The sequence below is a fragment of the Oncorhynchus nerka genome, linkage group LG28 (assembly GCF_034236695.1).
Source record: "Oncorhynchus nerka isolate Pitt River linkage group LG28, Oner_Uvic_2.0, whole genome shotgun sequence".
Taxonomy (NCBI): Eukaryota; Metazoa; Chordata; class Actinopteri; order Salmoniformes; family Salmonidae; genus Oncorhynchus; species Oncorhynchus nerka.
This window is the reverse complement of record NC_088423.1, coordinates 42,575,071-42,598,210: the sequence shown is the minus strand read 5'-3', so window position 1 is coordinate 42,598,210 and position 23,140 is coordinate 42,575,071. Positions and strand designations below refer to the sequence as shown.

Genomic DNA, 23,140 nt, shown 5'->3' with positions numbered 1-23,140 from the left:
GGCCGCCATAGAAAATAAGAATTTGTTCTTAACTGACTTGCCTAGTTAAATAAAGGTAAAAAATAAAGGTCCAACTTCTAGGATGATCTTAACCCCAAGTTTGCACAAACATTGTAAAGCCCTAGTTATTCATTAGTGATTAATTGACAGGTCAACCCTGTAACATGAACTGAACTCGTCTGGATTACTGCAACTCGCTGTTGGCTGGGCTCCCTGCCTGTGCCATTAAACCCTACAACTCATCCAGAACGCCGCAGCCCGTCTGGTGTTCAACCTTCCCAAGTTCTCTCACGTCACCCCGCTCCTCCGCTCTCTCCACTGGCTTCCAGTTGAAGCTCGCATCCGCTACAAGACCATGGTGCTTGTCTACGGAGCTGTGAGGGGAACGGCACCTCAGTACTTCCAGGCTCTGATCAGGCCCTACACCCAAACAAGGGCACTGCGTTCATCCACCTCTGGCCTGCTCGCCTCCCTACCACTGAGGAAGTACAGTTCCCGCGCAGCCCAGTCAAAACTGTTCGCTGCTCTGGCCCCCCAATGGTGGAACAAACTCCCTCACGACGCCAGGACAGCGGAGTCAATCACCACCTTCCGGAGACACCTGAAACCCCACCTCTTTCAGGAATACCTAGGATAGGATAAAGTAATCCTTCTCACCCCCCCTTAAAAGATTTAGATGCACTATTGTAAAGTGGCTGTTCCACTGGATGTCTTAAGGTGAACGCACCAATTTGTAAGTCGCTCTGGATAAGAGCGTCTGCTAAATGACTTAAATGTAAATGTAATGAACTCGTTTTAATATGGTGAAACTATCCCTTTTTAAATGATTACAAAAAATATTGTAGTGTAAAAGCAGGCGAGATGTTTTTTTCTGGTGTTTTGTTGTGGAAAACTGAGCATTTTGAGCACGTCAACCCTGTTACCTATAGAGAGATAGACTAGAAATATTTTAACAAGTTCAAATCTTTTGTTAAGCTTGCAGTCAATTGTCCCTCCCTGTTGCACACAACACGCTTCCTTTCCCCTGTCACAAGGAGAGTACAGCCTGATTTAAGATGAAATATTCAAACCTGTTCGTCAACCCTCCCACTGGGCATACCACAAAATGTCAAAGTGGACAATTGGGTAATATTTGGTTGAGGAGTTGATCAATGAGATAACAACCTATATTCACCCACTCAAAAATACAGCCAAAATCTGGTTGAATTCTCAGTGTTTTATCACTATACTTTCAACCATCTAAAAGCACAACAAAGTTCAAGTAGGAATACAATGTTAGATATTTTGTTTATTTATACAACATCTTAATGTGTTATCATTGTGCTTCATCTAATAGCACAATCAAATTACCTGGATTGCAGTTGAGATTACATTAAAAATAGTGGCGCAAGTGATCAATGTCATTCTAGATTCTGCACAGATTATTAAAGCAATTGTGAAGATCTCCACAGACCTGCAGCCTTTGCATGCTATCTTGAACAAGCATGCTTTCTATTGTTACATAGGAAGACAAATGTCTTCTCCTTTGGAGTTACATTATGTGGAATACGTTGATTATTATTATTTGACCACGCTGGTCATTGTAAGTCGCTCTGGATAAGAGCGTCTGCTAAATGACTTAAATGTAAATGTAAATTTAGGAACATTTGAACATCTTGGCCATGTTCTGTTATAATCTCCACTCAGCACAGCCAGAAGAGGACTGGCCACCCCTCATAGCCTGGTTCCTCTCTAGGTTCCTTGCTAGGTTTTGGCCTTTCTAGGGAGTTTTTCCTAGCCACCGTGCTTCTACACCTGCATTGCTTGCTGTTTGGGGTTTTTAGGCTGGGTTTCTGTACAGCACTTTGAGATATCAGCTGATGTACGAAGGGCTATATAAATACATTTGATTTGATTAGATTTGATAGACACAGTAATCTCAAAATGTGGCCCTGGATGTGTTACTCATTTTAAAGGGTAGGAAGCATGAGTTTTTCCTCACCAATGTAACAACACAGTGTGGTCAAAGACTTAGTCATGATCTGGTTACCTATAAGTACAAACATAGTTATGTTTTTGGGTTATTATATATTTATAAACTTATTTCCGGATAACTTCTAAACTCCCCACAATGCACTATTTCTCAACGTTATATGGAGGATCTACTCTGTGCAACCAAGTTCGTATGCTAGCTCGGTAGCTAGCTCAAGCTGAACAATTTTTAAAGTTTTACCATCGGATGGGCCCTAACCACCAGTCTGTAAATCTGCTCTCTCTTTGCTTTTAATCTTAGGTTATGTTTTAGTTGTGTTGTTTAGTTATGTTCTAGCTAGCTGGTCTCTAGTAGTTGGGCTCTAGCTTGCCGACCATAACTGTGGTGGTTAGCTATGCTGTCACGGCTAATAGCTAGTTGGCTAAATAGCTAACGCTGGCTGGCTATCTTGCTGGCTAAAATAACTGCATTTAGCTAATGTTCTTTGACAACTGGTTAGATGGCATTATGTATTTCCAAAACATTGGTTTACTTTAATGTAGCTGTAAGATAGTTGTTGATAGCAACTCGCTTACTTATTCAGTGCTAACTTAAAGTTAGCAGGCTGGTAGGGCTAACATTAGCAGAGTAGTTGGTTAGCAACCTTCCAAGTTGATTTGTAACAATACATTCAGAAATGATTTGTTTGTAAGTTAGCTGAAAATTAAATTGAAACCAGTAGTCATGAGTACAAACGATTTATACATTTTAAATTATTTCCTTTGGAGTATACATTATGTGGAATAGGCTGGCTTGCCGGGTCCTCCATATTACATCACATTACCAACAAGACTTCGGAATTCTGATCGGTTTTATGTAATAACTCCAAAAATAGAAGATTGAGGTGTAACTTGTCATCGGGACTTTTGATGCGGACACTAATGCAAATCCATATGTTACATGTGGTTACGTTTATGCTACCTACCCTTTAAGGTTGAATAACTACTGTTACAATAGTTTGTACGATTGTCCTAACTTAACAAAGCAACCAAATATCAACACTTAAAGGATATTTGGATTGTTCCATCTGAGCCACTGGCATAATCCTATTCTTTAACTTGTATTTTTGGTTGAGATGGAGACATGAATCCAACATATAATCTATTAACTGGTCGACAAGTTACTGTATTGCGGATGTTATATTGAATTGTGCTTGGTTGTCAACGCAACAAAATATCCACATTTGAAGGAGATTATCTTCTCCCTGGATAGTGTGATCTGTGCCACGGACTGAGTCGGGCTTTAATTTCAGTTTATCTACAAATTAATAATTGACCGTGTATGTTGGATTCACGTCTCCATCTCAACCAAGTTGAATAAATACGAGCAAATCAAATCAGATCAAACTTTAAACTCACTTTAAATAAAGTTTGATTTGATTTAGTCCTATTCTTTAACTTCGATTTTTTGTTGAAATAGCGACCTGAATCCAACATATTATGAACTAGTTGCTCTGTTAAACCTACCCTTTGGAATGACTTCGATAGTAAACGTGAATCTATTTATTTGTTTAAGTGGAGACCTCTCAACAGTCGTTCTCACGATAGCACATTGGTAATAGCCAAAGCTAAGCAGGGTTGGGCTTGGTTAAAACGCTGGATAGGAGACCAAAGAGATAGCTGTAGATCATGTCTCAAACTCATTCCACGGAGGGCCGAGTGTCTGAGTTTTCACTCCTCTCTTGTACTTGATTGATGAATTAAGGTCACTAATCAGTAAATAACTCCCTCGCCTGGTTGTCTAGGTCTTAATTGAAACCAAAAACAGACACGAAGCCCTCAATGGAATGAGTTTGATACCCCTGCTGTAGATATATCAATTCTCCAGTAGGAGGTGCTGCCCAGCCTACTGTTTTATTTTCTCATACTGGAGATAAGGTTGAAGAAGTTGTTTCAAAAGGTACAAATACAACATATTTTATACAAGGTTTGTCTATGTTGAAAATTGGTTACCATGATGACATACACCTGTGGTTGAAATTTCACCCTCAAAACAGTTGACGACTTTTTGCAAATCCACTGTATTTTACGCATAGATTCCACTTCACAATATGTTGCCAATTTACGTTGAAGCAACTTTGATTCAACACGTTTTTGCCCAGTGGGCTATTCATTTAATGTTCACTTTTATAGTAAGAGATGTCTGTTATGAAGTTGAACATGTGCTCTTTATGACAGAATGTTAAAATGAAAACGTTTTTTTTTTTTACCAAAGGACACTACCTAAAAGGCACTATTCGTGGAATGACACTACAATGTTTAGTTCCCTGTTGATAAGAGATGCTTACAGTTCTCAAAGTAGAATTTGTGGAAGTCCATGCCCTCCACCAGGTTTCCCAAAGCCTCAGGTTCAAACGAGGTGAGCCCGGGGTCACAGATTCTCCTGGAAGGGAAATCAGACATACAGTTAAACATATAATTAAATAGCACACATATTTATCTTCTATCTGGTTAATGGTGTGTGTATATAGATTGTGTATAGGCTTGTCTACCATATGAATCTTCACTTTGTGTTAGACTGGGTTCAGCGACTTCTGTTTCCTTATTTTTTCTGTATTTATTTGTCTGTTTATAGTATGTATGTACAGTGGGGCAAAAAAGGATTGGCCAAAATTACAGGCCTCTCTCATCTGTTTAAGTGGGAGACCTTGCACAATTGGTGGCTGACTAAATACTTATTTGCCCCACTGTATGTATGTATGTATGTATGTATGTATGTATGTATGTATGTATGTATGTAGTTGAAAGTCGGAAGTTTACATACACCTAAGCCAAATACTTTTAAACTCAGTTTTTTTATTTTTTTATTCCCTGTCTTAGGTCAGATAGGATCACCACTTTATTTTAAGAATGTGAAATGTCGGAATAATAGTAGAGAGAATAATTTATTTCAGCTTTTATTTCTTTCATCACATTCCCAGTGGGTCAGAAGTTAACATACACTCAATTAGAATTAGGTAGAATTGCCTTTAAATTGTTAACTGGAGTCAAACGTTTCGGGTAGCCTTCCACAAGACTCCCACATTAAGTTGGGTGAATTTTGGCCCATTCCTCCTGACAGAGCTGGTGTAATTGAGTCAGGTTTGAAGGTCTCCTTGCTCGCACACGCTTTTTCAGAACTGCCCACAAATTTTCTATAGGATTGAGGTCAGGGCTTTGTGATGGCCACTCCAATACCTTGACTTTGTTGTCCTTAAGCCATTTTGCCACAATTTTGGAAGAATGCTTAGGGTCATTGTCCATTTGGAAGACCCATTTGCGATCAAGCTTTAACTTCCTAACTGATGTCTTGAGATGTTGCTTCAATATATCCATATAATTTTCCTTCTATTTCGTGAAGTGCACCAGTCCCTCCTACAGCAAAGCACGTCCACAACATGATGCTACCACCCCCGTGCTTCACGGTTGGGATGGTGTTCTTCGGCTTGCAAGCCTCCCCCTTTTTCCTCCAAACATAACGATTGTCATTATGGTTAAAAAGTTATATTTTTGTTTCATCAGACCAGATGACATTTCTCCAAAACGTACGATCTTTGTCCCCATGTGCAGCTGTAAACCGTAGTCTGGCTTTTTTATGGCGGTTTTGGAGCAGTGGCTTCTTCCTTGCTGAGCGGCCTTTCAGGTTTTGTTGATATAGGACTCCTTTTACGGTGGATATATATATACTTTTGTACCCGTTTCCTCCAGCATCTTCACAAGGTCCTTTGCTGTTGTTCTGAGATTGATTTGCACTTTTCGTACCAAAGTATGTTCATCTCTTGGAGACAGAACGCGTCTCCTTCCTGAGCGGTATGATGGCTGTATGGTTCCATGGTGTTTATACTTGCGTACTATTATTTGTACAGATGAATGTGGTACCTTCAGGTATTTGGAAATTGCTTCCAAGGATGAACCAGACTTGTGGAGGTCTACAATGTTTTTTTCTGAGGTCTTGGCTGATTTCTTTTGATTTTCTCATGATGTCAAGCAAAGAGGCACTGAGTTTGAAGGTAGGCCTAGAAAGACATCCACAGGTACAACTACGATTGACTCAAATGATGCCAATTAGCCTATCAGAAGCTTCTAAAGACATGACATCATTTTCTGGAATTTTCCACAGAAAGCACGGTCAACTTAGTGTATGTAAACTTCTGACCCACTGGAATTGTGATACAGTGAATTATAAGTGAAATAATATGTCTGTAAACAATTGTTGGGAAAATGACTTGTGTCATACACAACTACAATTTATTAACAATAAATTTGTGGAGTGTTTGAAAAACTAGTTTTAATGACTCCAACCTAAGTGTATGTAAACTTCTGACTTCAACTGTATATATGCAGTGTGTATGTATACATGTATCTATATTATTGTAATGCTCTAGGGATGTAATTATTGTTTGGATAACCTTATTGAGTATTATGTATTATATTTTTTTCACTCTATGTGATGCTCAATGCAGAGAACGCCGGTAGAAGAATGATTATTTAATTACCATAGTGAATTATTGTAATGTCAATTAATCCCATAAGGGAAGGGTTGCCAACTGGCGATTTGACACGAAAACAACATTTCCGTTCATTCATACAGTGCCTTTACAAAGTATTGACACACCTGGACTTTTCCACATGTTGTTGTTACATTTTGATGTGTTACAGATTGTGTGTCACTGGCCTACACACAATACCCCATAATGCCAATGTGGAATTATGTTTTTAGAAATGTTTACAAATGAATTAAAAATAAAAAGCTTGAGTCAATAAGTAATCAACTCCTTTGTTAAGGCAAGTGGAAATAAATTCACGAGTTAAAAAAATGTGCTTTAAAAATCACATTATACGTTGTATGGACTCACTCTGTGTGCAATAATAGTGATTTTTGAATGACTACTTCATCCCTGTACCCCACACATAAAATTATCTGTAAGGTCCCTCAGTCAAGCAGTGAATTTCAAACACTGATTAAACTGCAAAGAACAGGGAGGTTTTCCAATGCTTCGCAAAGGGCACCTATTGGTAGATGGGTTAACAATTCTAAATAAAGCAGACATTTAATATAAGCATGGTGAAGATTATTATGTACATTTTGGATGGTGTATCAATACACCCAGTCACTACAAAAATACAGGCATCCTTCCTAACTCAGTTGCCGTAGAGGAAGGAAACCACTCAAGGATTTTATCATGATGCCAATGGCGACTAAAACAGTTACAGTGTTTAATGGCTGTGATAGGAGAAATTGAGGATGGATAAATAATATTGTACTTACTCCACAATAATAACCTAACTGACAGAGTGAAAAGAGGGAAACCTGTACAGAATAAAACATATTCAAAACATACATCCTGTTTGCAATAATGCACTAAAGTAAAACTGCAAAAAATGTGGCAAAGAAATTAACTTAATGTCCTGAACAAAAAGTGTTATGTTTGGGGAAAATTCAACACAACACATTAATGAGGACCACTCTTCATATTTTCAATAATGGTGGTGGCTGCATCATGTTATGAGTATGCTTGACATGGGCAAGGACTGGGGAGTTTTTTGGGATCAAAAATAAATGGAATAGATCTATGCACAGGCAAAATCCTAGAGGAAAACCTGGACCAGTCTGCTTTCCAGCAGACACTGGGAGACAAATTCACCTTTCAGCAGGACAATAACCTAAAACACAAGGCCAAATATATACTGGAGTTGCTTACCAAGACAACTTTGACTGTTCCTGAATGGCCGAGATACAGTTTTGACTGAAACCGGCTTGAAAATCTATGGCAAGACTTGAAAATGGCTGTCTAGCAATGATCAACCACCAACTTGACAGAGCTTGAAGATTTTTTTTAAGAATCATGTGCAAATATTGTACAATCCAGGTGTGCAAAGCTCTTACCCAGAAAGACTCACAGCCGTAATCACTGCCAAAGGTGAATCTAACATATTGATTGACTCAGGGGTGTGAATACTTACGTAAATGTATTTAATTTTCAGTACATTTTGCTAATGTTTCAAAAACCATTTTTTCACTGTCATCATGGGGGAAATGGGTGTAGATGGGTGAGAGAGAAAATATATGAAATACATTCTGAATTCAGGCTGTAACACAACAACATGTGGAAGAAGTCAAGGGGTATGAATACTTTCTGAAGGCACCGTATCATCAGCACCTCCCACCCTCTCACATTCCACATACTACTCTAGTAATTTAGAGGGAAATCAGCAGGGCTAGGGGTAATTCATCTGACAAAACTATGAGCTAATTAAATGTATGCACACAATCTATGAACTCACGTGTAAGCCTCAAAGTCTCCATTGTTGATGGCCTCAATCAGCTGCTCGGTAATCTTGATGATCTCTTGTTTGCGAGCTGAAATCCAGAGAACGACAGCGAGAAAGAAGAAAGGCAGGAGAGAAAGAGATGGCCAGATGCGATTAGAAACGCTCGTGGTGCTCCGGTCACAAATACTTAAAGGCTAGCATGCAGACCCCCTCCCTCACCATGCTTCCTTTAGTGCACTAGCCCTTTCCTGTATGGTACTGAGTGCAGAGACATTCATGTCATTGATGCCTATTGTTATTTGGTTGTACAAGAACACAGTTTACAGCAGCACTACTGGTGACTTTAGGGGACCACCAATCCCATGAAAACTACCTTAACAGGCCCCAACTTAGCTGCAGTCCAGCTCTCTTTCCCTTCCAATAGTCCGCCCTACCCAAAGCACCTGGCAATGTTTGAGTTGTTGAACAGTTTCAGTTCCCTAAACCTCAAGTGGGATCTGGAGTTGTTATATCTGGAGTACTTCTCCTGTCTTATCCGGTGTCCTGTGTGAATTTAAGTATGCTCTCTCTAATTCTCTCTTTCTCTCTTTCTTTCTCTCGGAGGACCATGCCTCAGGACTACCTGGCATTATGACTCCTTGATGTCCCCAATCCACCTGGCCGTGCTGCTGCTCCAGTTTCAACTGTTCTGCCTGCGGCTATGGAATCCTGACCTGTTCACTTAACGTGCTACCTGTCTCAGACCTATTATTTGACCATGCTGGTCATTTATGAACATTTGAACATCTTGGCCATATTCTGTTATAATCTCCACCCGGCGCAGCCAGAAGAGGACTGGCCACCCCTCATAGCCTGGTTCCTCTGTAGGTTTCTTCCTAGATTTTGGCCTTTCTAAGGAGTTTTTCCTAGCCACTGTGCTTCAACACCTGCATTGCTTGCGGTTTGGGGTTTTAGGCTGGGTTTCTGTACAGCACTTTGAGATATCAGCTGATGTACGAAGGGCTATATAAATAAATTTGATTTGAAGTGCGTATCCTCAATCCTCAACCACACAGACAAGTGACACACAACCCAGCTGGGCTGACTGAAATGTCATCTGGGAGCGTGACACACATGAGAAGTGGCAGACACACAGACAGCCCACTACGCCAGACAACCTGCCAGTGAGGTCGAGAAATCCCACGCGGCACACATCAACACACAACACGGCTTATATATACAAACTGCGAGCACACCTCTGTTTGTTCAGTTCATATTCCCACAGGAATGATGAACTGGCAAAAAGCAGCTCATGCATGGCTTCATTGGTATTGTACCGTAGCCGATATGCTACTCTCACATAAATATAGCTGAGTCAGCTGACTAACTGTGAGGCAGGGTTAGCAATGAAAGCCAGTGCGTGTCACTAACTCTTCTGCGTAGTGTAGCTGCCTCAGGGCTGTCTAACTTACTAAGCTGCGTGTTGCTGCCCCCTGGGGCCATGGAGGGTGGTGCAGGCAGAGCTTGCTCTTAGTTAAGACAGGAGCTATGACCTGAACCGTTCTAATTAGCAAAAAGTGTGCTTGGCATCGTCATGCAGTCGGGCGGCTGGAAGACAACAAGACAACAGCAACAAAATGGCAACCATGTAAGCGAACAAATCAGAAACCAAAAAAAACGTCAAACACAACTGATAGGACCACAAGATCCGTTTTCCCAAACTGGAACACTGTGCCACTCAAACGGCAGTTGTTACATAGTGTGTATATCTTCACAGTTTAACTTCACAATGCTCTGAAAGGCGCACAATGCCCACAAGCAACAGAGTTATATAAAGGGCATGCTACATAGAAGCCAAACTTAGAAGAACATACACACACTAATAACAACTTAGATATACCAATGGACATAGCGTCACACAGACAGACAGAGGGGACAACAGTGAACACAGCACCACAGCAGGAGATGGAGAAGACACTGATGCCTTACAGCCAGCAGGGGGTAGCAGTTAAGCACTAAATCCAGTTACAGGCCACCACAGAGGACACAGCCTGAATGGGGAAGTAAGAGAGTACAGACAGACAGAGACACCTCCGGGACAGGGGGTTGCTATTTAGTGAGTAGGGGACTGGAGCGGACCAGATTCTGGGGTGAATCTCAAACGTCTACAATAGCTTTCTCTCTTCAGCTCATCTACTTCGTCAGATTCAGCACCGATTTGACAAGATTGGATAGGTGAAAGCAAGTTGGCAGAAGGCCAAATATTAAAGAGCAGCAGTTAAATATAACAATATATACAGCGGGGTCCCGGTACAGAGTCAATGTGCGGGGGCACCGGTTAGTTGAGGTAGTACGTACATGTAGGTAGAGTTACTTAAATTTCAACAGATAGTGGCAGTGGTGTGGGGGGGGGGCAATGCAAATAGTCTGGGTAGCCATTTGACTAGATGTTCAGGAGTCTTATGGCTTGGGGGTAGAAGCTGTTTAGAATCCTCTTGGACCTAGACTTGGCACTCCGGTACCGCTTGCCATGTGGTAGCAGAGAAAACAATCTATGACTAGGGTGGCTGGAGTCTTTGACAATTTTTAGGGCCTTCCCCTGACACGGCCTGGTATAGAGGTCCTGGATGGCAGAAAGCTTTGCCCCAGTAATGTACTGGGCCGTTCTCACTACCCTCTGTAGTGCCTTGCAGTCGGAGGCTGAGCAGTTTCCATACCAGGCAGTGATGCAACCAGTCAGGATGCTCTCTGGTGCAGCTGTAGAACCTTTTGAGGATCTGAGGACCCAAATATTTTCAGTCTCCTGAGGGGGAATAGGTTTTGTCGTGCCTGCTTCACGACTGTCACGGTGTGCTTGGATTATGCTAGTTTGTTGGTAATGTGGATACCAAGGAAATGCTCCACTGCAGCCCCATCGATGAGAATGGGGGCGTGCTCGGTCCTCTTTTCCTGTAGTCCACAATCATCTCCTTTGTCTTGATCATGTTGTCCTGGCATCACACGGCCAGGTCTCTGACCTCCTCCCTATAGACTGTCATCAGCCAATGTAATGATGGTGTTGGAGTCTTGCCTGGCCTTGCAGTCATGAGTGAACAGGGAGGACAGGAGGGGGCTGAGCACGCACCCCTGAGGGGCCCCTGTGTTGAGGAGCAGCATGGAGGATGTGTTGTTACCTACCACCTGGGGGTGTCGGCCCGTCAGGAAGTCTAGGATCCAGTTGCAGAGTGAGGTGTTTAGTCCCAGGGTCTTAAGCTTATTGATGAGCTTTGAGGGCACTATGATGTTGAACGCTAAGCTGTAGACAATGAATAGCATTCTCAATAGCATTTTGTCCAGGTGAGAAAGGGCAGTGTAGAGTGCAATAGAGACTGCGCCATCTGTGGATCTGTTGGGGCGGTATGCAAATTGGAGTGGGTCTAGAGTTTCTGGGATGATGGGGTTGATGTGAGCCATGACCAGCCTTTCAAAGCACTTCATGGCTACAGACGTGAGTGCTACTGGGTCGGTAGTCATTTAGGCAGGTTACCTTAGTGTTCTTGGGCACAGGCACTATGGTGGTCTGCTTAAAACATGTTGGTATTACAAACTTGGATAGGGAGAGGTTGGAAATGAGACACTTGCTAATTGGTCAGCATGCTCGCAGTACACGTCCTGGTAATCCATCTGCTCTGTGGCCTTGTCAATGTTGACCTGTCTAAAGTTCTTACATTGGCTGCAGAGAGCGTGATCACACAGTCTTCTGGTGCAGCTGGTGCTCTCATGCATGTTTCAGTGTTTTTGGCCTCGAAGTGAGCATAGAAGTAGTTTAGCTCGTCCGGTAGGCTCGTGTCACTGGGCAGCTCTCGGTTGTGCTTCCCTTTGTAGTCTGTAATGGTTTGCAGGCCCTGCCACATCCAATGAGCATCAGAGCCGGTGTAGTACGACTCGATCTTAGTCCTGTATTGACACTTTGCCTGTTTGATGGTTCGTCGGAGGGCATAGCGGGATTTCTTATAAGCTTCCGGGTTAGAGTCCCGCTCATTGAAAGCGGCAGCTCTAGCCTGTAGCTCAGTGCGGATGCTGTCTGTAATCCATGGCTTCTGGTTGGGTTATGTACGTACGGTCACTGTAGGCACTTATTGATGAAGCTAATGGCAAATGTGGTGCACTCTTCAATGCCATTGGAGGAATCCCGGAACATATTCCTGTCTGTGCTAGCAAAACAGTCCTGTAGCTTAGCATCTGCTTCATTTGACCACTTTTTATTGATCTAGTCACTGGTGTTTATTTAAAAGTGGAATATGAATTGCATCATTCAAGTCAGGAGTGTGTCCCAAAATGGATGGGTTTATTGATCCCCTCGCCATTCTCTGGAAGTCACCCTCGGAAGTTTCATCAGCAACACATAACAATGGAGGGCCCTCCAAGCGTGTTGGAAGGGCAAGGGATTCACTGACACTCACTAACACCTGTCACTGAGCAGCAATCTGGACGCTTTGAATGGTCAAATACGCCTACATTTTTTGGATCCCTAAGTAACTGGCCATGTCTAAATACCCGTACTTGTGTTCCAAATATTAGTCTTTTTGATTATACAAAATAATTACGTTTTAAAGTATGTGAACATTTTGTATTTTTTAAAGTGGCACTCTAGACTCCTTTCACCATGATTTAACACTTTGATTTACTTAACAAAAGGAAAATCTCAGTAAGTGGTCGAGGTGAGTCATGACACATCACAAGTGGTGGGGTGAGCCTTTCCTCTTTTGTTCTCTAATGTTCCTCCAATTGTTCCTCAGGCAAGCAGGGAGGGTGATGACATCACAACTTCCCATCAGACCAACTCCTTGAATCTCCTACTCCTTGAAGTTGTTTAAAAAAAACACTATTCAGCTCAAAACATTTCCTATATTTGTACTTGGGATATCGCTTTGCAACTGGAAAAGTTCAAAAATCACTGGAGGACATCTTTAAATTGACAGAATGTCATACGGCTTTTCATTTAGTTCAATTCGCTGCACACAATTGAGGAAGAGAATCGTCTTTCGAGACCGGCGTGATTGATAACAGCTGATAATAAGCTGACGAGATGCGCTGTACCAAAACGTACAAATGGAATTAGATGACGCATTCTCAGTTGGATGAGCCTAACATGCTGATATTTGTTGCTTACTACATTCATTTTTACTAAACAGTACATCCTAAATAGCATGTAATACAATTAGTATACAGTATGCAGTTTAAGTAAATAGTAGGCAAGCCAGATTTCAGACACGGCCAATGACTGTACCAAATTTATATAGTATTTTTTTTAACCTTTATTTAACTAGGCAAGTCAGTTAAGAACAAATGCTCAAATTCTTATTTACAACAACAGCCTAGGAACAGTGGTTTAACTGCCTTGTTCAGGCGCAGAACAACATATTTTTACCTTGTCAGCTCAGGGATTTGGTCTTGCAACCTTTTCGTTACTGGCCCATCGCTCTACCCACTAGGCTACCTGCCGCCCCTTAGTATGCATTTGTCTGGAATACTTTGATCAAAATGATAAGTGACTGTGATAATTAGTTCCTTTTTGAGTGGGTGGACAAGTGAAAGGAATATGCACAAACAGAAGATTCTTCAGCTGATATAACTCCATTGAAGATAGTGAGGGGGACGTTGTACAAAATAGTCCCATTCGAGACAGGGTTAAATCTGTATCGCCGAAGTTTAGCTCTCCAGCACGCTTGAAATTTAAAGGTCATTTCCGATTGAGCCGACATATGCAGCGTTTACCGTGAATCGAGTCTCCGCTGTTGCGGGAACATTGCAGCTGCAAAGACAAAGACATGTTTACACAAGCACATATATTTATACCCTCCGACTAGGAGGAGTCCTTGCACATCTAGATAGCCATGTAGTCATGGCCCCGCCTCCTGCTAGAACATTCGTGGGCGTGGAAATATATGTGCGTCGGATAGGATAGTTCCTTCTCACGTCGTCAGACCTGACTTTGGGCCCGAATTCCTCGCTCCTCCCTAATCCACGACTGTCCTACCTTATCAGTGACTGAAACCAGACTGTCGCCCTTTGCCTCCCTCTTTAGAAGCCATGAGATTGAACAAAAACATGTTTTGACAGAATGTAAACTTTCTGCACTCCCCCTTCCTCACTCAGTAACTTTCCATAGACCTAGTTCTTATCCACCCTCCACTGACCTCAACATATACATTCATTACATGTAAAGTAATCAATAAGTCCCGGTATGGTAAAATGAATAAGTATATTTCAAGCTAGAATCCAACACCTTTAAAATGTCAATTGCGCTACAACGTGGAACTTCAGGGCTACGGATTGAATCCAGCCCCTAACAGTAATACAGAATAGTAATACAGGAAGAGTCTTGGAGGAACACTATTATGGGGGCAATCTAAAATTGCACAGCATTATGGGGAATCTTAAGTGGTACAGTATTATGGGGACAGACAGCCTTAGGGCGACAATATTATGGGGACAGTCTTAGGGGGACAATATAAATGAGTTCAAAGGGGGGAAAGGACACCAAGGTCAGAGTTGAGAGGTGAGGGGTGATACTGCTGCTGACTTACAGGTGGGTGGGCAGTGAGGGGGCTGGCTCTGTTCCTCACTGGCACTGCACTGGCTGACCATTGCGCTGTCCGCGCTAGACCCGCACGCAGACACTGCCCCCACCGCAACACACACACGCCAGAGAGAGAGGAGGATCAGACACAGTTCTGTACACACTACAATCTTGCCAAGGCAAAACACTACACCCCCAACCCGACCATACACTAACAAAACACACCACACATTAAATATCCCACCACCACCGTACACAGAGAGACACACACAGTGGGGTGAGACACAATATAACCCCAGCCCACCACAACTAGCCAGAGAAACAGGGGCGTGAGACCACACTATACACCTCACAATCAAAATACAATACACACTGTTACATTTTCAATGTCTAGTTTTGTCCCTATTTTGCATTCCAGTTTTGCCGATGTCCTCTAATTGACGGAGGAGAGTGTGTACTGTAGAGCCACTTGGCCAGTATCCACGTCCAGTCAAACCTCTCTTTGTCAGTGCCAGAGAGCCTGCCGGTCTTAAGAGAGTGTTGCTATGTTTCCCTGACAACATGACACGAGAGTGCCAGGGTAAAAGCCAGGTTTTCCCTGGGTGAGCTGTGCTGTGAGGCCCCGGCCGAGTTGCACTGAGTGGACAGGCTTGTTTCCCAGATGAAGCCATGTTGCTCGCGCTCCGCTTGCCTCCCCCCTACTTTAAACAACGCAGTTTTGACGAGAAAAACACACACACACACACACAGGTTTAAGTGGTGGAGTGCCAACTCTTTAAGCCCAGGGGAGCTGTGAGACCAAGAATGGGGAGACTATCTAAAGACTAGGGATTTGAGGGGAAAACCAAGACATATAAGGCCTTCATGTGACCGCTCAGTATTCAGCTCTGTCTCTCAGACCACAAAGCACAGACTACTGTGCAAGTTTTTCATTCTCAGCAAGACATTTTCTTTTCACTCCGTCGGAATACAAGCCTTCAAACTACTAAACTACTTCTTTGACTTCTCCGCAGCAGCTGTAGATGCCGATAAAGACCAGAGCAAAAGCTGTTCTCCGTTATGTCAGTGCTTCATCATTCCATCTCCAGACATATATACTACAGTCTACATATCCCAGATGTTCACAGGCCCAGACACCCACCCAACAGTTAACTCAGGCCATCATATACTTCTCTGGACTTGATCGTGACCTATTCTCTTTCTAAAGAAATGAAGGAGAAGGATCGACAACAAGGGAGCACAATGATTTTGTAAGCCCATTTCTCATAAAACCATGGCTTTTTAAAACATATGTATAATCTACACTCAGTGGGCAGTTTTTTTAAGGTACACCACCCCGTTTACGGAAATGGTTCGCTCCTACAGACAGTGAGTCACGTGGCCGTTGCTTGTTATATAAAGCTGGCAGACAGGCATCTTGGCATTCAGTTGCTGTTCGATTGAACGTTATGGGCAAAACGGGTGATCTAAGCGACTTTGAGCATGGTATGATTGCCGATACTGGAACCGGCACGCGCCAGGCGGCCTCCTGGACTTTTCTATGCATGACAGTGTCTAGGGTTTCCCGAGAATGGTGCGACAAACAAAAAACATCCAGTCAGCGGCAGTCCTGTGGCCGAAAACAGCTTGTTAACGAGAGGTCGAAGGAGAATGGCAAGAATCGTGGCGATGGTTAATGGTGTGGGGAATTTCTCTCTAGCACACGTTAGGTCCCTTGATACCAATTGAGCCACATTTCCATTCCCCTGAGAATTCAGGCCGTCATGGAGGCAAAGGGGGGTCCGACCCGGTACTAGAGGGTGTCCTTAATAAACTGTCCTATCTTGCATTCTAGCTCAGTCTTTCTGACAAACACCTGCGCAGACAGTTATATAGATACAAGAAGTGAGAGAACAGAGTAAGTAGAGTAAGTGAAAGTTTGACGTGTACCTTTTCTACTTTTCACATCCTCCTCTTCTGTGGTGTTACAGCTCTCTGTGGAGCCCTGTAGCGGAGAAGAGTGATGGACAGAAACATGGAGGACAGAGAGGAGGAGTAAATGAGAGAAAGAGATAAAGCAGCAGGAAACAGCGTTAGTCTGTGTGGTGAGAGCTGACTTGGGTGAGGCCTTCCCCAGGTGTACGGACTGACGGAAGGTCAGACGGACGCTCCCTCCGTGGAACACAAACCCTGCACAAACCAGCCAGGCAGACAGGAGAGCAAGCGCACGAGGATCCACACCAAACACAGCGTTTTGATGACGCGGGGTACAAACGGTGTGTGTTAAAGGCTGCGTGTATGTGGCTTTCTGGTGGCTGAGCCAGTGTGGTTTGGGCGAGTGAGGGACTCGTGCAGCAGGTGTGGCTTGTGAGTGTTTTGAGGGTTAGTGAGACTAAGAGCGTGACTGTCAGTAGATGTGGAGTGTTTAAGTGTACATGGTGTTAGCATCGCTCTGAGGTACCTTAGTAGAGTTCTAACCACTCTAAGGTATTTTAGCATTAGCATTAACTGCGTTAGACAGCGACTCTTTTGGATTAAAGAGGTACAGTAGCGGCTTACCTTGGTGCCGTCAGCTGGGTTGTGCACAACAGTGGTCTGTGGTTCCTAGGGGAAGCAGGAGAAAGTTTAACATGCGGGGACCACCAGGGAAGGCCCAGGGCATGTGGGATACACACAGTCCACACGCCCAATGCATTTAAACACACACACATAGCCAAGCACAGGAGCCACAGCACAAAGGCAGCAGATGGGCACCGTCATGGGGGCAATGAGACATGATGGGGGTTTGAGAATTAGATGATACTACAAAGAGCCACACTACTCCATTCCACTAGAGGAAGGAGCTATGGACCAATGTCACTTATCATTGGAGATATGGCCTCTGCGACCTAAAGCAACAGAGGACAAAGAACACACAGAGAGCCTGATATGAGGATGATGGGGTTCGCTTTGAAATGGGATCAGCAGTCCACCCATCAATCCCCTCCCCCTACCTCCCTCATCCCAACCTTGACCCTGCTGTTGTAGCCAGTAACCATGGCAACACTCATCGCAAAAGCGCCTAGCAGCTTAAAATGCTGCGACACAGACACCCCCAATTCACTGTCCCACCCACACCAACAAACAGTAGCACAAAAATGGACCCTCCCACAGGACACTGGTCTACGGACTCCACCTCAACAAAACCACCTACACACATGAAGATGCAGTCCTTCGGCTAACATTAGCCATTAGCTTAAAGGGATAGTGCGACATTTTGGCAATTAAGCCACACAGAAACATAAAACTGGTATCCATGAGTTAATCCGTTTCTGGGTTAGGAGAAACAACGTCTTAATTTGCCAAAATGTTGCACTATCCTTTTAAATGCTACCACAGGGTCTGACATTCGGCCCTTTAATAAGTTGATGTATTGCAGCTGATTAGAAAAAGCTAGGAGACTGATATAGGATAGGCAGCAATGTCTTGGAACCACTATCAGATCAACTGAGAGCTGACCCAGAGAGACAAACCATCCTTTAACACTAACCACAGCCAAGTAATCCAACCACATACAGTCGCTTACCAGTAGCACTAATGGAGAAGAGTAAGAAACTGATCTTACCCATCAGTTTGATGGAGGTGGTCCTGTGATTTGCCTTTAATAGAAAAGGGATTCTCTTGTCTGACATTCCACAATGCTACAATGCATTGTTGCATTGCCAAACACCCAGGTTAGGATTCTGACCCTCAGACAGGTTTCATGTCTCTCTCAGGTCACTGCAGCTCAGTCGTCTTCCTGATAGACACCACTATACATGTTTCTAGGCTTTTCACCACAGCTCTTCGCTTCCCCTGTAGCTATACGTTCTTTTAACAGGGCCAAGGACCATCGACAGGACTATACCATTGAGATCACTGGAAAGGGAGATTCAATTTGACTTCAGATGAGATGTGTTTCTTTGACATGGCGCCTGTTGTCTTCACAAGGAGATACACTTACACAGAGGGACTGCATCTTCCATACAATTGGGATGTGGCTGTCTCTGTATCCTGACATTGCTGGATCCTGTTTCACCCATGGTTTTAATGAGCTTTTGAATTGTTTTGAAATTGGTATCACCTAAATTGTTTTTCATATGACCGCCAATTCAGCTACTGTAACTGTGTAGTATGTCAAATCATCAGCTTTATCAAGGGGGGAGAAATACAAACGCCAAATAGGGACCCCTAGGAATAATCAATTGTGGCATGTGCAAAATACCATAATTTGTGTATATCTTCTTGAGCATTGTCATGCATGTCTGTGAATGACAAGAGAGTAAGTCTGGGTAAAACAGGAGCCTAGTGAGAGAGGGTCACAGGCACAAACCAGTTGTTCAGTTTAAAATCATCAAAACCATTGTTAACATCACACTTTTCTCAAAATGGAGGTGAAGAGGAGAGGGTGGAAGGAACGGAGGGAAAAAGAACAGAGAGAGTCAATGAAGAGGGGATGAGACAAACAGATGGCAAAAAGAAAGAACTAAACAGAAACTTGGGGACTAATCCAATGGAACAGGGGGAGTAAAGCAACAATGAGAGAAAGCAAGTATAGATGAGATACCATTGGTGCTGAAGATGATATGCTGCTGTCTTTGGTGCTGCTGGTACTGCTCACTACACTGTTTTTATTGTTGTTTGTCTGCGGCTGGGACAAAAAACAACAACAACACAAAATGACTTCTACAGAGTGCCCACATAAAAAAAGGACTATAGTATACTATGGAATACATACTATAATATTCACTGTAGTGTTTTTGTGGACTTCACTCCAAAATTCACTGTAGTATTTACTGTAGTATATATAGTTAGCTATAGTATAAATACTGTAGTAAAAAAAAAACTGTAGTATATACTTAAGCAATAAGACCCACGGGGGTGTGGTATATGGCCAATATACCATGGCTAACGGCTATTCTTATCCACGATGCAACGCGGAGTGCCTGGATACAGATTTTAGCCGTGGTATATTGGCCATATACCACAAACCCCCAAGGTGCCTTATTGCTATTGTAAGTGGGTACCAACGTAATTAGAGCAGTAAAATAAATGCTTTGTCATACCAGTGGTATACAGTCTGATATACCACGGCGGTCAGCCAAACAGCATTCAGGGCTCAAGCCACCCAGTTTATAATAATAATAATTAATATAGGGTTTTTGCAGAGTGTAGTATACTGTAGACTAGAGCGTTGCTACCTGACCTGAGCCCGACGGGCCTCGACATTATACATCGGGTTATGCTCGGGTAGAGCTTGTTTTTTCATCAATCAGTAGGGTACAGGCAAGGCCTGGGTATCACTAAATTGATCACTAACAATTTTAAGCGGAGCCATTTGCTCGTGCTCTGCTGCATAGTACAGACATACAGTTGAAGTCGGAAGTTTACATACACCTTAGCCAAATACATTTAAACTCAGTTTTTCACAATTCTTGACATGTAATCACAGTAAAAATTCCCTGTTTTAGGTCAGTTAGGATTACTTTATTTTAAGAATGTGAAATGTCAGAATAATAGTGGAGAGAAAGATTCATTTCAGCTTTAAATTCTTTCACCACATTCCCAGTGGGTCAGAAGTTTACATACACTCAATTAGTATTTGGTAGCATTGCCTTTAAATTGTTTAACTTGGGTCAAACATTTCAGGTAGCCTTCCACAAGCTTCCCACAATAAGTTGGGTGAATTTTGGCCCATTCCTCCTGACAGAGCTGGTATAACTTACTCAGGTTTGTAGGCCTCCTTGCTCGCACACGCTTTTTCAGAACTGCCCACACATTTTCTATGGGATTGAGGTCAGGGCTTTGTGATGGCCACTCCAGTACTTTGACTTTGTTGTCCTTTAGCCATTTTGCCACAACTTTGGAAGAATGCTTGGGGTCATTGTCCATTTGGAAGACTCATTTGCGACCAAGCTTTAACTGATGTCTTGAGATGTTACTTCAATATATCCACATAATTTTCCTCCTCATGATGTCATCTATTTTGTGAAGTGCGTCAGTCCCTCCTGCAAGAAAGCACACCTACAACATGATGGTGTTCTTTGGCCTACAAGCCTTCCCCTCTTTCCTCCAAACATAACGATGGTCATTATGGCCAAACTGTTATATTTGTGTTTCATCAGACCAGAGGACATTTCTCCAAAAAGCATGATCTTTGTCCCCATGTGCAGTTGCAAACCATAGTCTGGCTTTTTTATGACGGTTTTAGAGCAGTGGCTTCTTCCTTTTATAGGTTATGTCGATATAGGACTCGTTTTACTGTGGATATAGATACTTTTGTACCTGTTTCCTCCAGTATCTTCACAAGGTCCTTTGCTGTTGTTCTGGGTTTGATTTGCACTTTTCGCACCAAAGTATGTTCATCTCTAGGAGACAGAATGCATCTCCTTCCTGAGCGGTATGACGGATGTGTGGTCCCATGGTGTTTATACTTGCATACTATTGTTTGTAGATGAACGTGGTCCCTTCAGGCATTTGGAAATTGCTCCCAAGGATGAACCAGACTTGTAGAGAACTACAAATATTTTTCTGAGGTCTTGGCTGATTTCTTTTGATTTTCCCATGATGTCAAGCAAAGAGGCACTGAGTTTGAAGGTAGGCCTTGAAATACATCCACAGGCACACCTCCAATTGATTCAAATGATGTCAGTTAGCCTATCAGAAGCAGCTAAATGCCATGACATCCGTTTCTGGAATTTTCCAAGCTGTTTAAAGGCACAGTCAACTTAGTTTACGTAAACTTCTGACCCAATGGAATTGTGATACAGTGAATTATAAGTGAAATAATCTGTCTGTAAACAATTGTTGGAAAAATTCCTTGTGTCATGCACAAAGTAGATGTCCTAACCGACTTGCCAAAACTATAGTTTGATAACAAGAAATTAGTTTGAGTGGATGAAAAACGAGTTTTAATGATTCCAACCTTAGTGTATGTAAACTTCCGACTTCAAATGTATCTGACGAAGTTCATAACATGGTGTCAGAAGTGCTTAACCTTGTCAAATATAAAACCGAAGAGATTATTTATCTGAAAACAATAATGTTCCTTGAGTTTTGTCGGAGTTTAGAGTGACGAAAAGTAACTAACAGCTAACTGCTCTCTAATGTCTAATCATTGAGCAGAGCATCCCAAGCGGAGCCATTGCTATGATTACTCGCAGACTCAGAGCCACCATGAGCAGAGCGCGCGCAGAGCGAACACCATGCAGGAGCGAGTGACAGACAGAGAGGAGCAGTTAATGGATTTACTAATGGAAGAAAGTTATTTTGGGTTTTGGGCAGGACCGGGCCTTAAATTTGGCAGAAGTAATCGGGCCTGGGAAGGGTAGGGCCTGAACAGAGCGGGCATGTGTAGGGCTCAGGTTTAAAATTCATGCTCCTGCAGGGCTCTAGTATAGTTTAGTAATTACTGTAGTGTTTTTGCAGACTGTTGTATTCTGCAGTATTTACTATGATGTTTTAGTATTATTATCTTTGACATAGAAGTACAAGCTTTCTCCTTGAGGTAACTACTAGAGCAATTCACTATATATAGAAAAGTATGTGGACACCCCTTCAAATTAGTGGATTTGGCTATTTCAGACACACTCGTTGCTGACAGGTGTATAATATCGAGCACACAGCCATGCAATCTCCAAAGACAAAGATTGGCAGTAGAATGGCCTTACTGAAGAGCTCAGTGACTTTCAACAAGGCACCGTCATAGGATGCCAACTTTCCAACAAATTTCTGCCCTGCTAGAGCTGCCCCGGTCAACTGTAAGTGCTATTATTGTGAAGTAGAAGCGTCTAGGAGCTTCAACGGCTCAGCTGTGAAGTGGTAGACCACACAAGGTCACAGAACGGGACCGCCGAGTGCTGAAGCGCTCAATGCATAAAAATAGTCTGTCCTTGCTTGCAAAACTCACTACCGATTTCCAAACTGCCTCTGGAAGCAACGTCAGCACAATAACTGTTCGTCAGGAGCTTCATGAAATGGGTTTCCATGGCTGAGCAGCCGCACACAAGCCTAAGATCACCCTGCGCAATTCCAAGCAGCTGGAGTCATGTAAAGCTCGCTGACATTGGACTCTGGAGCAGTGGAAACACGTTCTCTGGAGTGATGATGTCTTCACCATCTGCCAGACCAATGGACGAATATGGGTTTGATGGATGCCAGGAGAATGCTACGTGCCCCAATGCATAGTGCCAACTGTAAGGTTTGGTGGAGGAGGAATAATGGTCTGGGGCTGTTTTTCACGGTTTGGGCTAGGTCCTTTAGTTTCAGTGAAATCTTAAATACAATGACACTTCAGATGATTCTGTGCTTCCAACTTTGTGGGGAAGGCCCTTTCCTGTT

General features: G+C 42.9%; 1 protein-coding gene across 8 annotated transcripts in view; it reads right to left on the bottom strand.

Moving 5' to 3' along the window:
* The window catches only part of LOC115113238 (calcium/calmodulin-dependent protein kinase type II subunit gamma-like), a 135,613-nt gene that overhangs the window by 2,732 nt on the left and 109,741 nt on the right, over positions 1–23,140 (bottom strand). For 3 of the 8 annotated variants that reach the window (XM_029640666.2, XM_029640653.2, XM_029640657.2), the window contains 6 exons: positions 19,368–19,451; positions 17,342–17,386; positions 16,733–16,787; positions 14,811–14,903; positions 8,275–8,350; positions 4,299–4,393 (listed from right to left, as the gene is read on the bottom strand). In XM_029640666.2, the coding sequence (XP_029496526.1) occupies positions 4,299–4,393; positions 8,275–8,350; positions 14,811–14,903; positions 16,733–16,787; positions 17,342–17,386; positions 19,368–19,451 (448 nt within the window). The remainder of the gene's footprint in view (positions 1–4,298; positions 4,394–8,274; positions 8,351–14,810; positions 14,904–16,732; positions 16,788–17,341; positions 17,387–19,367; positions 19,452–23,140) is intronic. The other 5 variants (XM_029640659.2, XM_065012805.1, XM_029640658.2 and 2 more) reach the window with 3 other exon arrangements.